Source organism: Tiliqua scincoides, chromosome 6, assembly GCF_035046505.1.
Source record: "Tiliqua scincoides isolate rTilSci1 chromosome 6, rTilSci1.hap2, whole genome shotgun sequence".
Classification (NCBI taxonomy): domain Eukaryota; kingdom Metazoa; phylum Chordata; class Lepidosauria; order Squamata; family Scincidae; genus Tiliqua; species Tiliqua scincoides.
This window is the reverse complement of record NC_089826.1, coordinates 49,122,616-49,140,253: the sequence shown is the minus strand read 5'-3', so window position 1 is coordinate 49,140,253 and position 17,638 is coordinate 49,122,616. Positions and strand designations below refer to the sequence as shown.

General features: G+C 43.7%; 1 protein-coding gene across 1 annotated transcript in view; it reads left to right on the top strand.

Annotated features, from left to right (window-relative positions):
* FSTL5 (follistatin like 5) overlaps positions 1-17,638 on the top strand; it is a 426,493-nt gene that overhangs the window by 119,556 nt on the left and 289,299 nt on the right. Inside the window, exon 3 of the mRNA XM_066632896.1 lies at positions 5,818-6,066. Coding sequence (XP_066488993.1) covers positions 5,818-6,066 — 249 coding nt within the window. The remainder of the gene's footprint in view (positions 1-5,817; positions 6,067-17,638) is intronic.

Here is a 17,638-nt window from a genome sequence, read left to right as displayed (position 1 = left end):
AAGAGCAGTTGCCTAAATGTATGGATGGTGGTGAATGAAATGGGTATTTAACCCATTTTCGCCCAGCCCACAGGTGTACACATTTAATCCCTGTTGTGTATATGCAACGTTGGGCAGAAATAGCTAAAGGGCACAATCCTAACCAGGTCTACTCAGAAGTAAATCCTATTTTGTTCAGTGGTGCTTACTCTCAGGAAAGTGTGGTTAGGATTGCAACCTAAATTGGGCATCAAGGTATGATTCAGCAGAACTTTTCCTACCTGATTAGGCAGTCACACCTCAGCATTCGGCGGTCGATGGAATATGAGTGCTCAAAGCATGTTCATTTCTGGATTGTAGGGTAAAGAGCTAGTCAGAGAAGTAACATCTGAACCAGCCTTCTGATTAAGCAAGTAGGATCTTATTGGGGCTACAACTCTGTTCTCTTTTAGTTAATTGTGCGTCACCCCTACATGACTTTTGCTCTCATCTTCCTAACGCAATATGTTCTTTAAGTGACACTAGAAATATTCACAATACACTTTACACCAGACTGTATTAGTTCAAGTGTTTACTCTTAGATATGGATATACACACGAAAGGTGTGTAATCTGGCTTGTGCCACATGCCCCATAAACTGTATCCAAAGGTGCTAATCAACAGACCTACTGGTAACTGTAGCAGTTACCCGCAGGAGACAGCTTTATAGACTATGTATTATTTACGTTGGAGATGCCTCTGGGCGTTACTTTCAATAATACTATATTATTTGACTCATGTATTCCCTGTATATTAAAGTGAAGTCCGGTAAAAACATATTGTTGCAAGATTAAATTATGTCCAGTTGTTCCATGCTGCTGATTGCAAATTCTCTGGTGTATGCTGCAACTGAATATCTATGCATCACAATTGCTGGTACAGTTGATTTAATCTGCCTGAATGCTGTCCAGCATTAGTCATAGAAAATTAGTATCAGAATGGATATCCTGGTGGTTTGAACAATGAGATAACCCTTTTGGACCCTGTGCAGGTGAATTACACTTTGCCTAATTAAACTGAGGGTACTTAAAAGGTATATTGCATATGGCATAAATTACAAGCATACTCCGCTTTACAGCACTTTTCCGTTATATTCACTTTTTGACTTTTAGAGTACGGTATGTGCATTAGTGAAGTGCCTCAATGCAGTGTAAAGTGAGGTATGCCTGTACTATGATGTCAGTTTCACTAGTTGATGGGGTCTTCCTCCAAAGTAAGTACTCTTAAAATGGCAGCCTTACTCCAGATCTGCCAGTCCTATACCCTCTTGTCTGAGAGCGAGCCTCATACAACACAACACAAGATGACTCCAGATGTGCACAAATGATTGGGCTGTGGCTGTTGCTGCCAACTGCCATGAGACTCTCCAAGTGTGCTTTTCTTTTCCCCTCACCCCCAGTTTTTGCTGGCGTGCAAACATGAGCATTGTTCCCAAGTCCTGTGCCCTTCCTCTGCTGGGATCTTCCCACCCTTTACAGTAAGGCAAACTGGAAAGCGTTTTCCTTCTTTCCAGGGCACTCCAACCACAAGTAATCCCTGAACATGCTGCTGCCTGTGACTCACTTTATGGCAGTGGTCTGGAACCTAACCTACCATATTAGTGAGCTATACCTTTACAGTTTTAACTACTGCCAAATTGCTAGCTTCCAGTTTTAATTGCCTGCTGCCATTTTGGATATTATATGGCCAGTCTTGGGGGATATAATGCTTTCCATGTCATAGCTCCAGGCTTTAACAGCTACCTGAGAGTATCTAGATTTCTGGGAGAACGAATCCTGGAGTTTTTCAGCCCATTCAGGAAAGGGACAGAGCTGATAGGCTTTGTTCTGATGGGCCCGAAGAAGAACCATCTCACTGTGGTAGTCTGTGCACTGTATGGATATGATAGAGAAGCTTTAATGGAAAGAATTTTTAAGAAGCAGTTCTGATAGACATAATTTCCTTTTCTGTGCCCCACTGTGACCCATCCTTGTCATGTATGTGGGTATGAGAATTCATTCCTTAGCTTTATTATATGACTATCTAGATTTTGTCAGCAGGTGAGTGAGTGAGTGAGTGAGGGTAGTGGTGGTGGTTGTTGTTGGTCTTCTTCTTCTTCTTCTTCTTCTTCTTCTTCTTCTTCTTCTTCTTCTTCTTCTTCTTCTTCTTCTGATGATGATGATGATGATGATGATGATGATGATGATACAATTTATGTACCTGTTGCTTTACACAGAGCAGAAAAAAGGCAGACCTAACAGCAGTTGAACCAAATAGTTGCTAGAAATAAAAATATGCTTATTTTTTGTTTTGAATACTCATAAGCCTTCCTCAAGCTGAGCCAGGCTAGCAAGATCAAAAATATGAAATAGCAAGAAAAGGTATCCAAAGGGAACTGGATGCTCATGTAGAAGACAGTTGTGGCAAGTAGTCTGTATCGCCTGGTTAATCTGGGAATGGTAAGAGTACAGAAGCTAAACAAGCTCAGGATGTAGGGCCAGGTGGCAGTGAATTCTGTAAAGATAGGTGTTTGACTGACTGAAAGGCTTTTGCTAGGTGGTGAACTATGTCAGACAATTAACCAGCTTCTGGATTGCAGACTCTTGGGAAATATTCAGGACAATGTTAAACTTCTGTCCATCATTAATGAATCAGTTGATGAAAGCGTATTTACGGTCAGTATGAGGCCATGACATAGGAGTTCATTAAAATCTGGGTACACATTTTGCTGTGAACAGATTTTGTGAATAATTCATCTAAAATACAAGAATGTGATCTGGAAAAATTGCTCTAATAAAACGTCACATGTTGGGAGCAATTCATCTGGAATATAATATCTGCGGGATCGTTATTAAAACTTTTAAAGTTGTAATTCTCAAAAATAAAAGAAGTCCCCTAGTTCTCATTTTTATCAATTTGGATTGTGTTCAGTGTTCATTGCAGCATACAGTGATACATTTTGCTTCATCACATTTGAAATGTTTTACAGGTGTGTGCTCCCTTCATCTTTGTAGTAGTGATTTAATAATTCCTAGACACATGGTAGAGAAATGGATGTGCATGCAGAGCAATGTGTCATTCAGGCAGCATGTATGTGTGCTGTGTACTTTCATATTCACATGTCCTAATTTTTGTGCTTTTCCCTTTGCTTTTTGGGGAGGGGAAGGTTTATACAAAGAGGATAGAGATACTAGACACCTCTACCACTCTCACCATCTATTACCCCATTGATGCATGCAAGATGCCTAAGTAATGCATGTGCAAACTGACCCCAGGAATTCATTCATTCTCTAACATTAAATACAAATGCAGTCATGCCAGAAATAGTTGCTGCGGTTCTGGAGAGACGTGGTTATTTTTTTCCCCATAGTTCTTGAAATAATTGATAGTGGTGTACTATTTTTTAAAAATGACTGCAAATAAAATTTATCGTTACAGTACACTGAATAGAATAACTGTGCCTGCAGTATATCATTATCTCTCTTTGTGCCCATGCTACGCAGCCTACACTGTACCATTATCTATTCCACTAGGTCTCTCTTAGTATTGTCATAGATGGTGTTATTTTCAGAGGGGGGGGGGAATTCATTAATCCATTTTGATCCATTGTGTAGATAGCAGCATACACACACTGATGTCATGGAGCATAGGCTCTCCCCGCTCTCCCCAACCCATCCCAGAAAAGAAGCTGGCAAGCAAAACACTTCCAAAACTCCTGGGGTTTGTGGATGGATTTAGCCTATTTGTCAGTTTGCACAAGTGAACCATACAGTGAGTTGCTATAAGGGGGCGTAATTCTGAAAGTCAAGCTGTGCTCCAGGATGTATTAGGCATGTAGATTTACATCCTCCAGATCACGCTGATGTTCATGCAGGCCAAAGTGCCTTTTCTAGCTAAGTCTGACTTTCTGGGAAAGAGGGCTAAGCATCACTCAGCAGAAGCTTTTAATCTATAGTAAGCATGCTTACGTGAGAGTTAATAGGGGTTGACTATTTTGCCTTGCTAATCTGAGCTAATTAACCCTGAATAAAACACTATGTAGACTAGCCCTCAGAAGTCTAAATGACTGTAATTGGTTTCATGTGATGGATATATATTTCTCTCTCTCTCTCTCTCTCTCTCTCTCTAGCAGAATGAATTACAGGGCTTCTCAGCACTTAAATAAGGTGTGCCTATAACCTTTCAACCTTTCAACAAGTTTGAGGAGTTGCCAATTTTTGAATTTTTTTTTTTAAATTATGACTGCAGGAAGACTCTTGGGCTTCTCTGGGGATAGAACTTAAAGAAGACATTCTGTTCATTTAAAGCAGTGGTTCTCAAACTGGTGGGTTGCGACCCACCAGCCTGGGAAGCACTGTCCCAGGCCCTTTAAAGGGCAGGTAAGGGGGAAGGCAGTGATGCTGTCCCCAGGAATGTGCCACTGCTGGGGACCAAGGGGCTTTTTTTCACTTACCCCTTCCTGCACCGGCCTTCGAGGGGGTGTGGAGAGCCCTGTGGAGCCCTATGCAGGGCTCGCTGCACCACAAGACAATGAAAAAATGTGATTGTGATGCACTTCTGGGTCACGATCATGACCCGCAGAGCTCTCTGTAGAGCTCCCTGAAACTCAGAATGTAAAAAAAAAAAAGGTTGCAACTCACTTCTAGGTTGCGATTGCTAAACCAGAAGCAAGTTGCAATTGGTTTTTTTAACTTTCTATAAGCCATGGGGAGCCGTGCAGATAACTCCACGGGGCTCCCTGCACACTCAGACACTGGCAGCAGGTAAGTTCAGTTAAAAACAGTCCCCCTTCTCCCACAGATTCTGGGGATTGCATTGCTGCTTTCCCCCTGCCCTTTAAAGGGAAAGGGGCAGTGGTTTTTAGACTGGTGAGTTGCAGCCCCCATTATATTATATATAATGGGTATTAATGTAGAGGTACATATGTATGCTCTCACACACACACAAAAATGGAGGTACACAAGAAGCAGAGACAGAGCAATACTCCTTGACTGTAATGCGTGCACAGGTGGACAAGCAACTTGCATAAAGGCGTGCTTTGTCCTCACGCTGACACATGTGTGCACATCTGGGGCAATTGTCCTTAGGGTCTTTATTTGGATATTGCTGGCTAGTCCTCCACATTTTTCCTTTGCCATCTTCTTTTCCAAAGCTGGTGTCAAGCAGACAAAGAGGTGTGATGATTATATCAGAAGCGGATCTGACTCTGGGATCTAAAGATGACTTTTTATATACTCATAACACTTGGTGGCACTGAAGCCAGAAAATGAAAGACTGGGAAGTGTGTGTGTGTGACTTTATAAGTAACTGAGAGTTCATGTGGTATTAAAAGCACTATCAAACGTCACTAACTTAATTTTGAATCATGAAATAGCTCTATATTGACTATGGTTTTCACATTTGCAAGTGGGATTCTTTTTTGTTCTGTTCATTTAGGGCATATATTTCAGTCATCTTTTCCAATCTTCCACAGGCTCTGTGCAGATTTGATCCTTGTGTAAAGACAATCAAATTCTCAGGAATGGATCATATCCTCAGGCAGAGGAAAATGGCTAATGTATCACACCTGTGGAGTAACTCTGCATTCTGATACAATTTATTGCACAGGGTCTAGGGCCTTCACTGTTCTGTTCGATTTTCAATGCCTGTCTTCCATGGCATGTCACTTGCAAGATGTGATTCTTCTCACAATGGAATGTTTCAATTCAGAGGAGAGAATTAGCTTTTCACTCTCTCTTTTTTAGAGGCTCTGTGTATGACAGTACCACGAGGTGATTATATCCAATCTGACAGACTCTTCTTCTTTTCCTCTCTCCACAGGGTATGTAGGTCATGATGGTCCGTTTGGATCATGTGAAAATAAGTACTGCGGTCTGGGTAGACACTGTGTGATTAATAGAGGAACGGGACAGGCCGAATGTACCTGCATGGAGCACTGCAAACCTCACTATAAGCCTGTGTGTGGTTCGGATGGCGAATTCTATGAAAACCACTGTGAAGTGCATAGAGCCGCCTGCCTGAAAAAGCAAAAGATAACCATTGTTCACAACGAAGACTGCTTCTTCAAAGGTAAGTGTAGTTGGACAAAACCTTGAATATTCTAGTTGGCTGCATATTATGAAGTTAATTTGATTAAAGTGCTGGCCAAAACTTCACTGTGTATTTTGAAGAAAGGATACGGATATATAATCTGACGAAGCTCTTTCTCTAGAGAGGTTTCCCAACTGGGTGCTTTTTTTCTCAGTGTCTCTCCTGAAAAGCCTTGAATCAGGTCTGGCTGTTCGATCAATGCAACCAAAAGCTGATTATCTCAATTTAAAAGAGGTGACCTGCAGTTTGTAGGGCTGAAATGGTGGAGTCTCCATTCTGATATAGGGCACCTCTGGTCCCTGTCTCATGGCCCAGTTATGTTGAGCTGGTACACTGGCAGAACACACATTCTGCTGGTACGTGCTGTCCCAAAAGCACCGTCAAATACTTTGTGACAGTGCTTCTAGTTGGTGCGCTGGTGGGAAGACTGAAGCTTTCCTAAGCGTGCAGGCAGTTCCAGGGACATCCGCCAGATTGTGTAAGTGTGAGGTAGGGATGAATGAGGAGGGGTAGAAAAGGGCAAGAGGATGGTGGCAATGGGAGCGGGGATGGGTGGATTGGGCTGGGAGGGAGTTCAGCAGTGCCAGCGCAGGCCATATCCTGTCCCCCTTCCCTGGCCCAGTCTGCCTGCACAGATCAACTTGGGCTTGTGCCAGCGATGTTGCTGGCACAGGTCTGAAATGACCCATAGTGGCTGCTGTTGCTCACCCAGGAGCAAGGAGACAAAGGTCCCCTTGCCTCAAGGAGACATCCAACAGCTGAAATTCCCCTGCGAGATGCTGTAGAGCCCATGTCAGTGCTGCTGTATCTCCATGCAGGGATTCAGTTAGGATTTTTATTTTTAAAGGGCTAAAGCAGTGGTTCCCAAACTATGAACCATGGCTTCCCAGGGAGCTGCAGAAACCAGCCAGGGGAGTCACATAATCCTCACGAAAAACATGCTGCACTGTAGAATGAATAGGATTGTAGCCCTGTGGGGGAGCTGATGCCAATGGCCCAGTAGGTAAAAGGAGACACCAGTTGGAAAAAGTTTAGAAACCATGGAGCTAAAGACATGCTGGCGGCAAATGGGATGCAATCGGAATTACAATTTACAGTTACTTCCGTATAATTTTTAGGCCACCTGGGAGCTATTGCTAGCCACCAGTAGTGACTAGGCTCTTTGTTAATGACACACTTACTATATAGCATTTTAAGACTATTTTATCAGTCTTGCTTGTGAAAAGTTCCATGTAAGTTTAGCACCTAAGATAAATTGTTGAGGATTTTTGTAAGTGCTGAGTGCCACGGCTCTGCTCCAGTTTCCAAGCAGAATGTAGCCAAGCAGAAAGACATCAAACTTGTGCTCTACCTAAAGATGCCTTGAAAATTGGTTTGCAAACTGATTTGTTCCATTAAAGCACTGCCAGTTGTAAATTAAAACTTTGAATTTGGTGGTGAGGAAGTGATCTGAATCTTTCTTTATCCTAGACATATTCCAGAAAGATTCCAATAAAAGATGGTGTAAAAAAAACAGCCAACTGCATGTTTCTGCGGGTTTTACCCAGCAGACTAATTCGATAATGGTGCTATTTTATGCAGACACCTTGCCATTGAAATTTTTACTCATGTTTTCTGATAAGCTTAAAATATTTATTTTAATTGGAAACTGCATCTGTTTTTAAAGACGTGGAGTCAGAGCTCAACTGTGTTGGATATAAAATCAGATCTCATAAGAGATAAAAACTTTTTTGGGGGTTTTTCTTTTTGAGCTGGATAATTTGTGTATGTTTCGTGTGTGTTGAAAGGAGAGGCATTTGATCCAATGGAAATGTTTCTCTGGTGATCCTACAGTTCCCTTGGCTGACGCCTTGTACTACCACGCAGTTGGGAGTGCAGCCAATTGGGCAGGGAAACCAAAACATTGTGGACATTTGAGCCTTAACTGCAGAGTGCTATGAGAGCTTCCAACCTTTCTTATGCCTACTCTACATCACATACTCTACAATGACCTTTTCTGTATTGGATGAATGAAACTATCATTTCAGAAGTTGAGTGCAACTTCCTACTGGTCATGGCTGTACCTCCTTTTCCTGGTTCATCCTAATTTAGGTCTGATATCACACCTGTTATTATGCCTGATTGGGCCTGCTTTAGCAGCATTTGCTATTCCTTAGTAGTTGGCTCTCACGTTGAACTAGTAATATGAGTTATTTCAATGACATGAATACTCCCCTTTCCTGTGCAGCCCTGGTACTGCTGAAGCTGACTTGAGTATTGCCCATGTATCCAAGTAATACATATTATGTAGGCCTTTACATTAATGACAAACATGGGGGATCTGAAACACAAATGTCGTATACAAAATAGTCCTAAATGTAGTGTTTAAAATTAGACCAGTGTCAATGCATAAAATTGTTCCAAATATCTACCTAAAATGTCGCTCAGTAAACTGTCTTCAAGAATTATTGGTTGATTTGATTGATATTAACATCAGTTGTGTTTCTATACAACTGGAAGCAAAATGGGTCACCGAAAATAAGGCTTCTACATACTTGGCAGTACTTCTTATGTTCAGATAAATAAGTTTATAAATTTGAAAAAAGTAAAGGATACACACACACAAACACGCACGCCTGGGGAGGATTGACAATGCTTAATGACCTGAAGATCCAGTTTCTTAAGGTGTGACAGTACAATGAAAATATAGAGTGCAATGAATGTGTATTGTGGACTTCTTTAAAAAAAACAACACAATATGGGATAAAACCACCAAGGAGATAGGGAGAGGTATTGTGGATCTGATTACAATGCCCCCATTTTTGGGGACAGAACTTCCATTTAAGTGTGTGGGGGAATGGATCAGGATTGGAGCCATGGGAGGGAAAAAGTTCTAAAATTCCCATTCACCTGTATCAGGGTTGGCCCAAGACCTCCTGATCCCTGAGGCAGCATGGCAAATGCTGTTCCCTTACCCAGTGATTTGCTCCTCCCACTCTCGTGTTCTAGTTCATTCCTTCCCTCTGTTTTTCTTCCTGTCTTTCTCTCTCTCTCTCTTTCCTTTTCTAATCCAGGGAGTAGAATGAAAAGAAGAAGTGGTGGAGACAAGTAAGGGGATAGAGAGGGGGGCACCCATTAACAGTGAAGCATGGTCTTTTTGAAAGAGAAAGGTATTTTTTCCCCAAAGATTTGAGGTATAGGAGCACTTCACGTTGCAGATGCAGCAGTGCTCTCTATTCATTTTAGTTTTAACAAGCTTATCGCCAAGACAGAAGTTAAAGTTACGGATACAATTTCAGATCCCTTAGTACATCATAGAGCCTTTTAAATTTGGCTGTAAGACGTTTTATAAATAGCATAAAAGAGAGCCTTTTGCGTAGAAATGAAATGACTACATAATGAAAGCACAAGACAAATACTTTCATTTGAGTGGGGTCCCCCGCCCCTTCTTTTTCTGTGCTGGCTCAGTTTTGCAGTATAATAGAAATATAGTGACCACTGCATGCACTGGCATTTCTCCATACCATATTATAATCCTAAAATCGCTGTCCTGCTAATAACCTTTTCTATTCATGGAGGTTCAAGCAGTAGAAGCTTCCTGTTGTAATTCAGTTTAGACTTTTAAACCAAAAATGTAACAGTTGACGGTCTCAGTTTGGGAAGGTCGGCCAACATAAGAAGTGAAGCGGATGCTGGTATGCTTGTTTTAAAAGAAATTATTGAATGGAGAAAACTGTGTGAGTATTTCTGCAAGACGGCAACGGGGCTTTGACATCCAAAACAATTTTAGGAATGTGTATTTATTATGCTAAATTTAATTCTGTTCTGTGTAGTCTTTTCATTTATTGTTAACATAAATTATCATCGTAAACTTGTGATACCTTCTGCTGTGAGATTCAGGCTGCAATTCTATGCATACTTCCCTTTTCATTGAACACAGTGGAACTCGCTTCTGAGTAGACATGTATAGGATTGTGCTATCAGAGAATGTATCCTGCCAGATCAACCGAGTGATGCTTCCTCGCTTTCTTCAAATCTCTCCTCAAAACTCATCTTTTTGTAATGCCCTTCTACCATAAGCCTAGGTACATATTTATGAAATAATTGCATATGCTTCTGCTGTTTACACTGTCACCATCTCCATCTCCTCCCTCTGTTGAGTCCCTTCTGTCTGTTTCCTAATTGTAAATTCCTTAAGACAGGAACCGATCTTCTCATCTATTGTAGAGCACCATATAGCTAGATGGTGCTATCTGATTATTAACATCTTACATCAGTGGCGTATCTTGGGCGCAAGAGGGCAAATGCCCAAGGTGCTAGGTTAGAGGGTGGCGCCAGGCCGCCATCCAATCCCCCATGGCACCCCCCCATGCCACCCAGGGCCTTTAACCCAGAGGCATTCTGAGAGCTGGGGAAGCAGCATACTTCCAAAAGCCTTCCTGGCCCTCAGAATGCCTTCTCTGGGCACTAAAACATCACTTCCAATTTCCTCTGTGAAACCAGAAGTGGGTTTTTTACATCCTCTTAGGCCTTTACAAGGCCTTTGGAGGGTCAGGGAGGCAGTGCATTGCCTCCCTACACCTCTGAAAGGGAGGCGTGGGGGGGCAGCAGCTTGGAGTGGGAGGCAGCAGCCTGTGGTCATGGCCCCGGGTGCTACCGCAACCAGGTTCGCCACTGTCTTATATGGCCTTGTGAATATCCTATAACTAAGGATTGATTCATAGCACACATACCAGGCACAGTGCATTGAAGCTTGGTTGCTTTGCCACAACCCCAAATTGCTACAGCCCAGATTTTTGGCCTATGTCGAAAATGTCATCATACCACTGGAATTCTGCTTGTCCCTCATATTTTAAGTAAAAATAAACCAGAATACTGTGACATTTAAAAGTTGACTAAGTGAAAAGTGTGTGCCACCTCTGGTTGATTAGTGACTGTAGGTGACACTCAAATTAATTAGCTGTGCATATCAGTTAACACATCAAACATAACAGTTGTTTATGTTCAGAAATAAAGGGAACCCATGATTTCCTGTGCAAAGAATAAGCCTTGGAGTGCTGCAGGCTTATACACTCCCCTCTTTTTTCCTCCACTTTAGGGAGTGAAAGCTTTTGTCTTCAGTTTGAACAAAACCACAGTTCTGCATTAAATATAAACCTGGGAAACTGTGGTTTCAGATTCTGTTTGTTATCTAACTTTGTTGTTAATAAAAGAAGGTCTACAGCTGAAAACAAAGACATTTTTTCTGCTCTTGCACATGAATGAGGAAGAGAGGGAGAACATGGGAGTTCACAGCTCTCCAAGGCTTGTTTTTGTGGTAGCATCTGAATCCATCATTAATTGTAGTTTTTCAAAGAGTGTTTGTTCTTCCGGAAAGCTTTTTAATATAGATAAAATTATTATTATGAGATTTTTGCACAGTCAGATAGGTGCACAGTCAGATAAACCCTAAGATTTTCACCCCTACCCAGTTCAATTTAAGTTCTTGTATTTCAAGCATATCACTATCAGGACCCACCTGGCTTTGCAAGTCTGAGAGCCCAATCCAATGCCTGTCTACTCGAAAGTAAGTCCCATTATAGTCAGTAGGGCTTACTCCCAGGAAAGTGTGGATAGGACTGCAGCCTAAAACAGAAAAAAATTTCACTTCACCCGATTCCGTAACCTTTATTGGCATTAAAACAATAAATTAAAACAACAGTAATAAAAGCCAGCACAATGGCTGTGTTGCCCACAGGAAAAGTCGTAGCAGGGGGCTAATAAGAAAAAAAAGGAGGGGAAACAAGGGAAGGTATAAGATCAGGGTGGGGGTTTTAACTTGGAAACTGTGGAGAGAAATTCTGCTACTACATTGGTAGTGACCACGGAGTAGTCACTCAGGAGGGCAAGTAAGGGATCCGTAAAAGTACCAGAAAGAGAAGAGAGCAAGGGATACAAGTGTGCTTCTTGAAGAGATTGGTGGGCCGGGCAGCAAAGTAAAATGTGGTCCACGGTGTCCGTTCTAAAGAGCAAAAAGGACATAATCTGCGGTCACGCGGGATGTTGGAGAATCTGCCAGAGTGAACGGCTGAAGAGAAGATATTAAATCTTGCGAGCATAAACACTCTCCTCTTAATAGGGTTAATCAACATGCTGAAATAATTAATGGGACGACCAAGTGAGAGAAGAAGGCCGAAAAACTGAGGAGAACAGGTGAGATTGAGATTTGAAGAGAGTTGGTTGAATTCAGATTCCCAGAGTTTGGATTTGATAATTGAATAGGCGCTATGGAGTTTAATGTCTGCAATAAATTCAGGGGACAGGTCTAGTGATAGAAGTTTGAAATCAGTGAGTTGGAACCACTTGGAGAGGTAAGAATCCTTTAAAAGATTTTTTAAGAGGGACTCGGAATGAGTACTTTAGTATAGATGGAGCCAGAACTTAAAGGTAAGGGACCACGCAATGGTAGAGGGGAGGTGGATCTCTAGTTCAAGCATAAGGGTAGCTAGCCTAATTAAATTAGGGACCCCCAGAATTCGTCTAAGGAAAGAGGCTGCAACTTGGTCCAAATCTTGGTTCGCAGCCTCAATCCAGATGGGGGCACCGTACAGCAATTGGGAAAGAATTTTGGTTTTGAATATGTGAAGAGCAGCAGGGACATACTGATTGCCAGTGGTATAATGAAAAAGGGCAATCACATTTAAGTGAAGTGACGATGAAGAAATAGCAGATTTTCTATGAGGGAGCCAACTGTGACGGAAATGAAAAATAATCCCCAGGTATTTGAAAGTTTGAACTTGTTGAAAAGAAAGATTACCTATCTTCCAGGGGTTTCACCTTACCCTGTCAAACCTGTTTCATTCTTTTTATGGAGGGGGGGGGCTGCTTTCTGAAGCATTTGTTGAGCTCCAGTTGCATCAAATCAGGACCATTCTAGTGGCCTCATATTTCCCTTTGCCTGACCTGCCCAGGAGCCAAGGCACGTTTGCTTACTCACCAGTAAACGTGACCAGTGACGTGACCAGTAAACATGACAAGTAAACGTGTGGCTTAGTTTTTCTTTCCATAGGCTTCAATACATTCGCCAGCTTGGAGGGAGGGACCTCCTTCTCGGGTGTTTTTGGGGGGCTACATTCATTGGATCAGGACCATTCTGGTGCTGTTGGATTCCTCTCAGCCTACCCTTTCAGATGGACTAAGGCATGTTCACCTACTTGCGAGTAAACACGCGATACCCCTTGGTTTCTCTTTCCATTGGGCTCCATGCATTTTTTGTTTTGCAGTTTTTTGCCAATAACTTTTGATAGAAAGGAGATATTTCACTCCCGTTTTTTGCATTGCATTCTGCTCGAAAGTCTGCATCCAACGTTGTATAACATGATGGTATTACTCCTAACCACCAAGATTTTAGCACGTCAACCTCCCAGTGCGCATCACTCCCCTCTTGCGCGTCACCCGGTGCGGCTCGCACCCCTGCACCCCCTAGCAATGCCACTGCTCCGACCTAGTACCCCACAGTTGGGAGGGTTAGGGTTGTCCCTCACCGTTAGCCCTGTGGCCGAATTATTGTTAATTTAACAAAGTGACCCATTAAACTCCAAAGACATAGTCTGTTGTCATTATTTGAGGGGTGCTGGGGTAAATGAGTCCCTGTCTCCAAAAGGCTCACAGTCTTTCAAAAGGCACAGGGGAAACATCAAGAAACAGCCAAGGAAGAAGACACTATGCTGGGAGGAATAAAAATAGTTTCTCTCTACCTTTTTAAATGTAACAGAGCCACCAACTTAATTGTACCTCTGCTCAGAGAAAAATAAAGGCGGGAAAAAAAGAGAGCCCTATTTGGGCATGGTGTGATGCAGCATTACATAATAAGAGTCTTTAAGTGTTATGCATTTTGCATCACTTTCGGCTCGCAATTTAGGCAATTTAGGCAGAATGCCTAATTTTCAGAGATTTGTATGCTTCCTGTTTTTAGTAGTGTCTTTGACATGCATGGTTTAATCACAACATTCTACTTGATGGGAAAATGCTTTTGCATTGGCCTCATGACAGGGTGCCAGTCAGGCTTAACCAAGTAAATAACAGAGTAGCAAAAACCATTTCTCCCTTCTGTTCTCTCTGCGATGGAAAAAAATATTGTACTGCTGTAACCAGAGGGAGACTCTCTAGAATCTTTCTTTCTGTGTAGTCGTCATCACTTCTGCTCTCCCTTCCTAATCCAGAAATAAAGGAAGCTTGAGATGCTCCCCCTTACTTAACTAGCACATGAATTGCATGTCTGAGTCAGAAGGAAGGGATAAATTAGTTCTCTGCATTGCCCTGCTGTCTGATCTTCTCTGCAAACTCACCTCTCTGAAGGGTATAGTTATGGGCCAGATTCACCAGGGTAATGCAGAAGCTAGACCAATAAGGCACTGATTGTTCTTCCTTTTTGTACAGGTTTGTTTTCTTTTTCTTCTCCTTTTTATTGACCTGTAAAACACTTGGATGTGTATCAGTCACTGAACCATGAGCCAATTAAGCAAGGATCCTGTTTGATGCTGCTTCTGGCCAAGAAAATACATTTGCATTTATTGTCCTAAGAACATAAGAACAGTCCCACTGGATCAGGCCATAGGCCCATCTAGTCCAGCTTCCTGTATCTCACAGCGGCCCACCAAATGCCCCAGGGAGCACACCAGATAACAAGGGACCTCATCCTGGTGCCCTCCCTTGCATCTGGCATTCTGACATAACCCATTTTTAAAATCAGGAGGTTGCGCATACACATCATGGCTTGTACCCCGTAATGGATTTTTCCTCCAGAAACTTGTCCAATCCCCGTTTAAAGGCGTCCAGGCTAGATGCCATCACCACATCCTGTGGCAAGGAGTTCCACAGACTGACCACACGCTGAGTAAAGAAATATTTTCTTTTGTCTGTTCTAACTCTCCCAACACTCAATTTTAGTGGATGTCCCCTGGTTCTGGTGTTATGTGAGAGTGTAAAGAGCATCTCTCTATCCACTCTGTCCATCCCCTGCATAATTTTGTATGTCTCAATCATGTCCCCCCTCAGGTGTCTCTTTTCTAGGCTGAAGAGGCCCAAACGCCGTAGCCTTTCCTCATAAGGAAGGTGCCCCAGCCCAGTAATCATCTTAGTCGCTCTCTTTTGCACCTTTTCCATTTCCACTATGTCTTTTTTGAGATGCGGCGACCAGAACTGGACACAATACTCCAGGTGTGGCCTTACCATAGATTTGTACAACGGCATTATAATATTAGCCATTTTGTTCTCAATACCCTTCCTAATGATCCCAAGCATAGAATTGGCCTTCTTCACTGCCGCCGCACATTGGGTCGACACTTTCATCGTCCTGTCCACCACCACCCCAAGATCTCTCTCCTGATCTGTCACAGACAGCTCAGAACCCATCAGCCTATATCTAAAGTTTTGATTTTTTGCCCCAATGTGCATGACTTTACACTTACTGACATTGAAGCGCATCTGCCATTTTGCTGCCCATTCTGCCAGTCTGGAGAGATCCTTCTGGAGCTCCTCACAATCACTTCTGGTCTTCACCACTTGGAAAAGTTTGGTGTCGTCTGCAAACTTTGCAACCTCACTGCTCAACCCTGTCTCCAGGTCATTTATGAAGAGGTTGAAAAGCACCGGTACCAGGACAGATCCTTGAGGCACACCGCTTTTCACCTCTCTCCATTGTGAAAATTGCCCCTTGACACCCATTCTCCTGGCCACTTTCCTGGCCTTCAACCAGTTCTCTTCAACCAGTTCTTCAACCAGTCTTTGCAGCATACCTGTAATGGTTGAAAGCTGGGAGAGAATGGACTGCATGAATGTTCCATCCCCATGCTGTGGCCCACTGTTGTGAGAAGGAGCCAAAGAAGAGGATGATGGGGGATCCACGGAGAAGCAGGAGCCACTGAAGGGACAACCGCCCCCGACTTTCTGCCAGAGCCCTTTCCAAAAATTCTACCCTTACCTGAGGCTCTGGTTAGATTCCTCGTCCCCTCATCGGATGGAGGAAGGTGCAAGCGCACCTTACTGGCGGGTGGCCTGGCTGCCCCCCTCCCTGATTTCTGAACTCTTTTTGGCATGCTTAAGGATCCACCAACAACAACCACCAGTTGCCTAAGCCCAGATTAAATCCAAGATTTTGTATCCCAAAGCACCCAGGCCCAGCCAAAGGCAGTCAATATCAGGGTCTGAATCCCTTCTGAACCCCTTATGCTGAAATAGCGTGTTCAGGTCAGCCCAAGCCACTAATGCCTAGCCAGTCTTTGCCCTGAAGAGTCCTCCAACCATTGGTGGGGAGCCCCCCTTTTCCCCCAACTGTAATGAGAGCGCTGCTCAGAGCCTCCTACTCAGAGCCTCGGAGCTTCCTTCCACCCCACCTCCGCCACCTTCTTGATAAACAGGCACACATGCACAATCAGGCTGGAAAAACAAGGAGGAAGCAGATGAATACCACGTGGGCGGGGGCCAGGGAGGGGTAAACAAGGAGCGCACGTGAAAAAGTCACAGCTAGAAAAACAAGGAGGAAGCAGATGATTTTTTAAAACCCTGTGAGGTAGGTGAGGCTGAGAGAAAGTGACTGACCCAAGGCCACCTGAACTTGCTTCCTGAGCTTTGCGGCTGAGGGGGGATTTGAACCTGGATCCTCCAGGTCTGAGTCCACCTCCCAAACCACTACACCAACCTGGCTCTTCCTAATACCACATGGGCTGGGGCCAGGGAGCGGGAAACAAGGAGGGCTGAAAGAAACACCAGGTGGGTGGGAACCCCGCCTGGGGAGAGCTCCTGGATGGCTACTCTGCCCAGGGAGAGAAACCAGGGAGGAGAAGGGGGGCTGCCCAGCCCAGGATAAACAATGAGGCAGAGAAGGCTGAAAGGAGAAGGTGGGGGAGTGGCTGCCCAGCCAGGATAGAAAATGCGGAGGAGGCAGCTGAATAGAAAGGCCACGTGGGTGCTGCCCAGCACTGGTGGGGAATCTGCAGCAAAGCTCCGCAGCAGCTTCCAGTGGAAAGCTGCAACCCACCTCTGGTACCAGATTCCCCTCCCCAGCCCCTCTGGCCTGCCAGGCTAGTCCCTCGTCGCCTCAATGCTGTACCTCCCCGCTGCTCCTTCCACTGCTGTGAGGAACAAAGAGGCTGGGAAAGCATGGGTACCAGCCTTTAAACCACACGCCCCAGCTTGCCCCCTCCCCCGACCAATGGCTGCACACCACGTCATGCAGGCGGGGAACGGGACAAGTTTCCCTCCACCCACATTCACAGTTGGAGGGCTTGTCTGTAGGGATAGGATGTCATTATGCAAGGATGAATTGACATATGCATATTGAATTTTTCATCACTTAATGACTCTCAGGTGCATACATTAACTGACTCATCCCTGCCTTCATCTCTTTTGCTTGTGGGCTCCCAGAGGCATCTGGTTCTCCACTGTGGGACACAGGATGTTAGGCTAAGTGGCTCTGATCCACTGGGGTTCTTCTTGTGTCCTTAAGACTCAATTGAAATCTATTCCATTTGATATGCTATAGGATTTTGTTCTGTGATGCTTGATGTGTGATAGTTTATTTACTGATTTAACC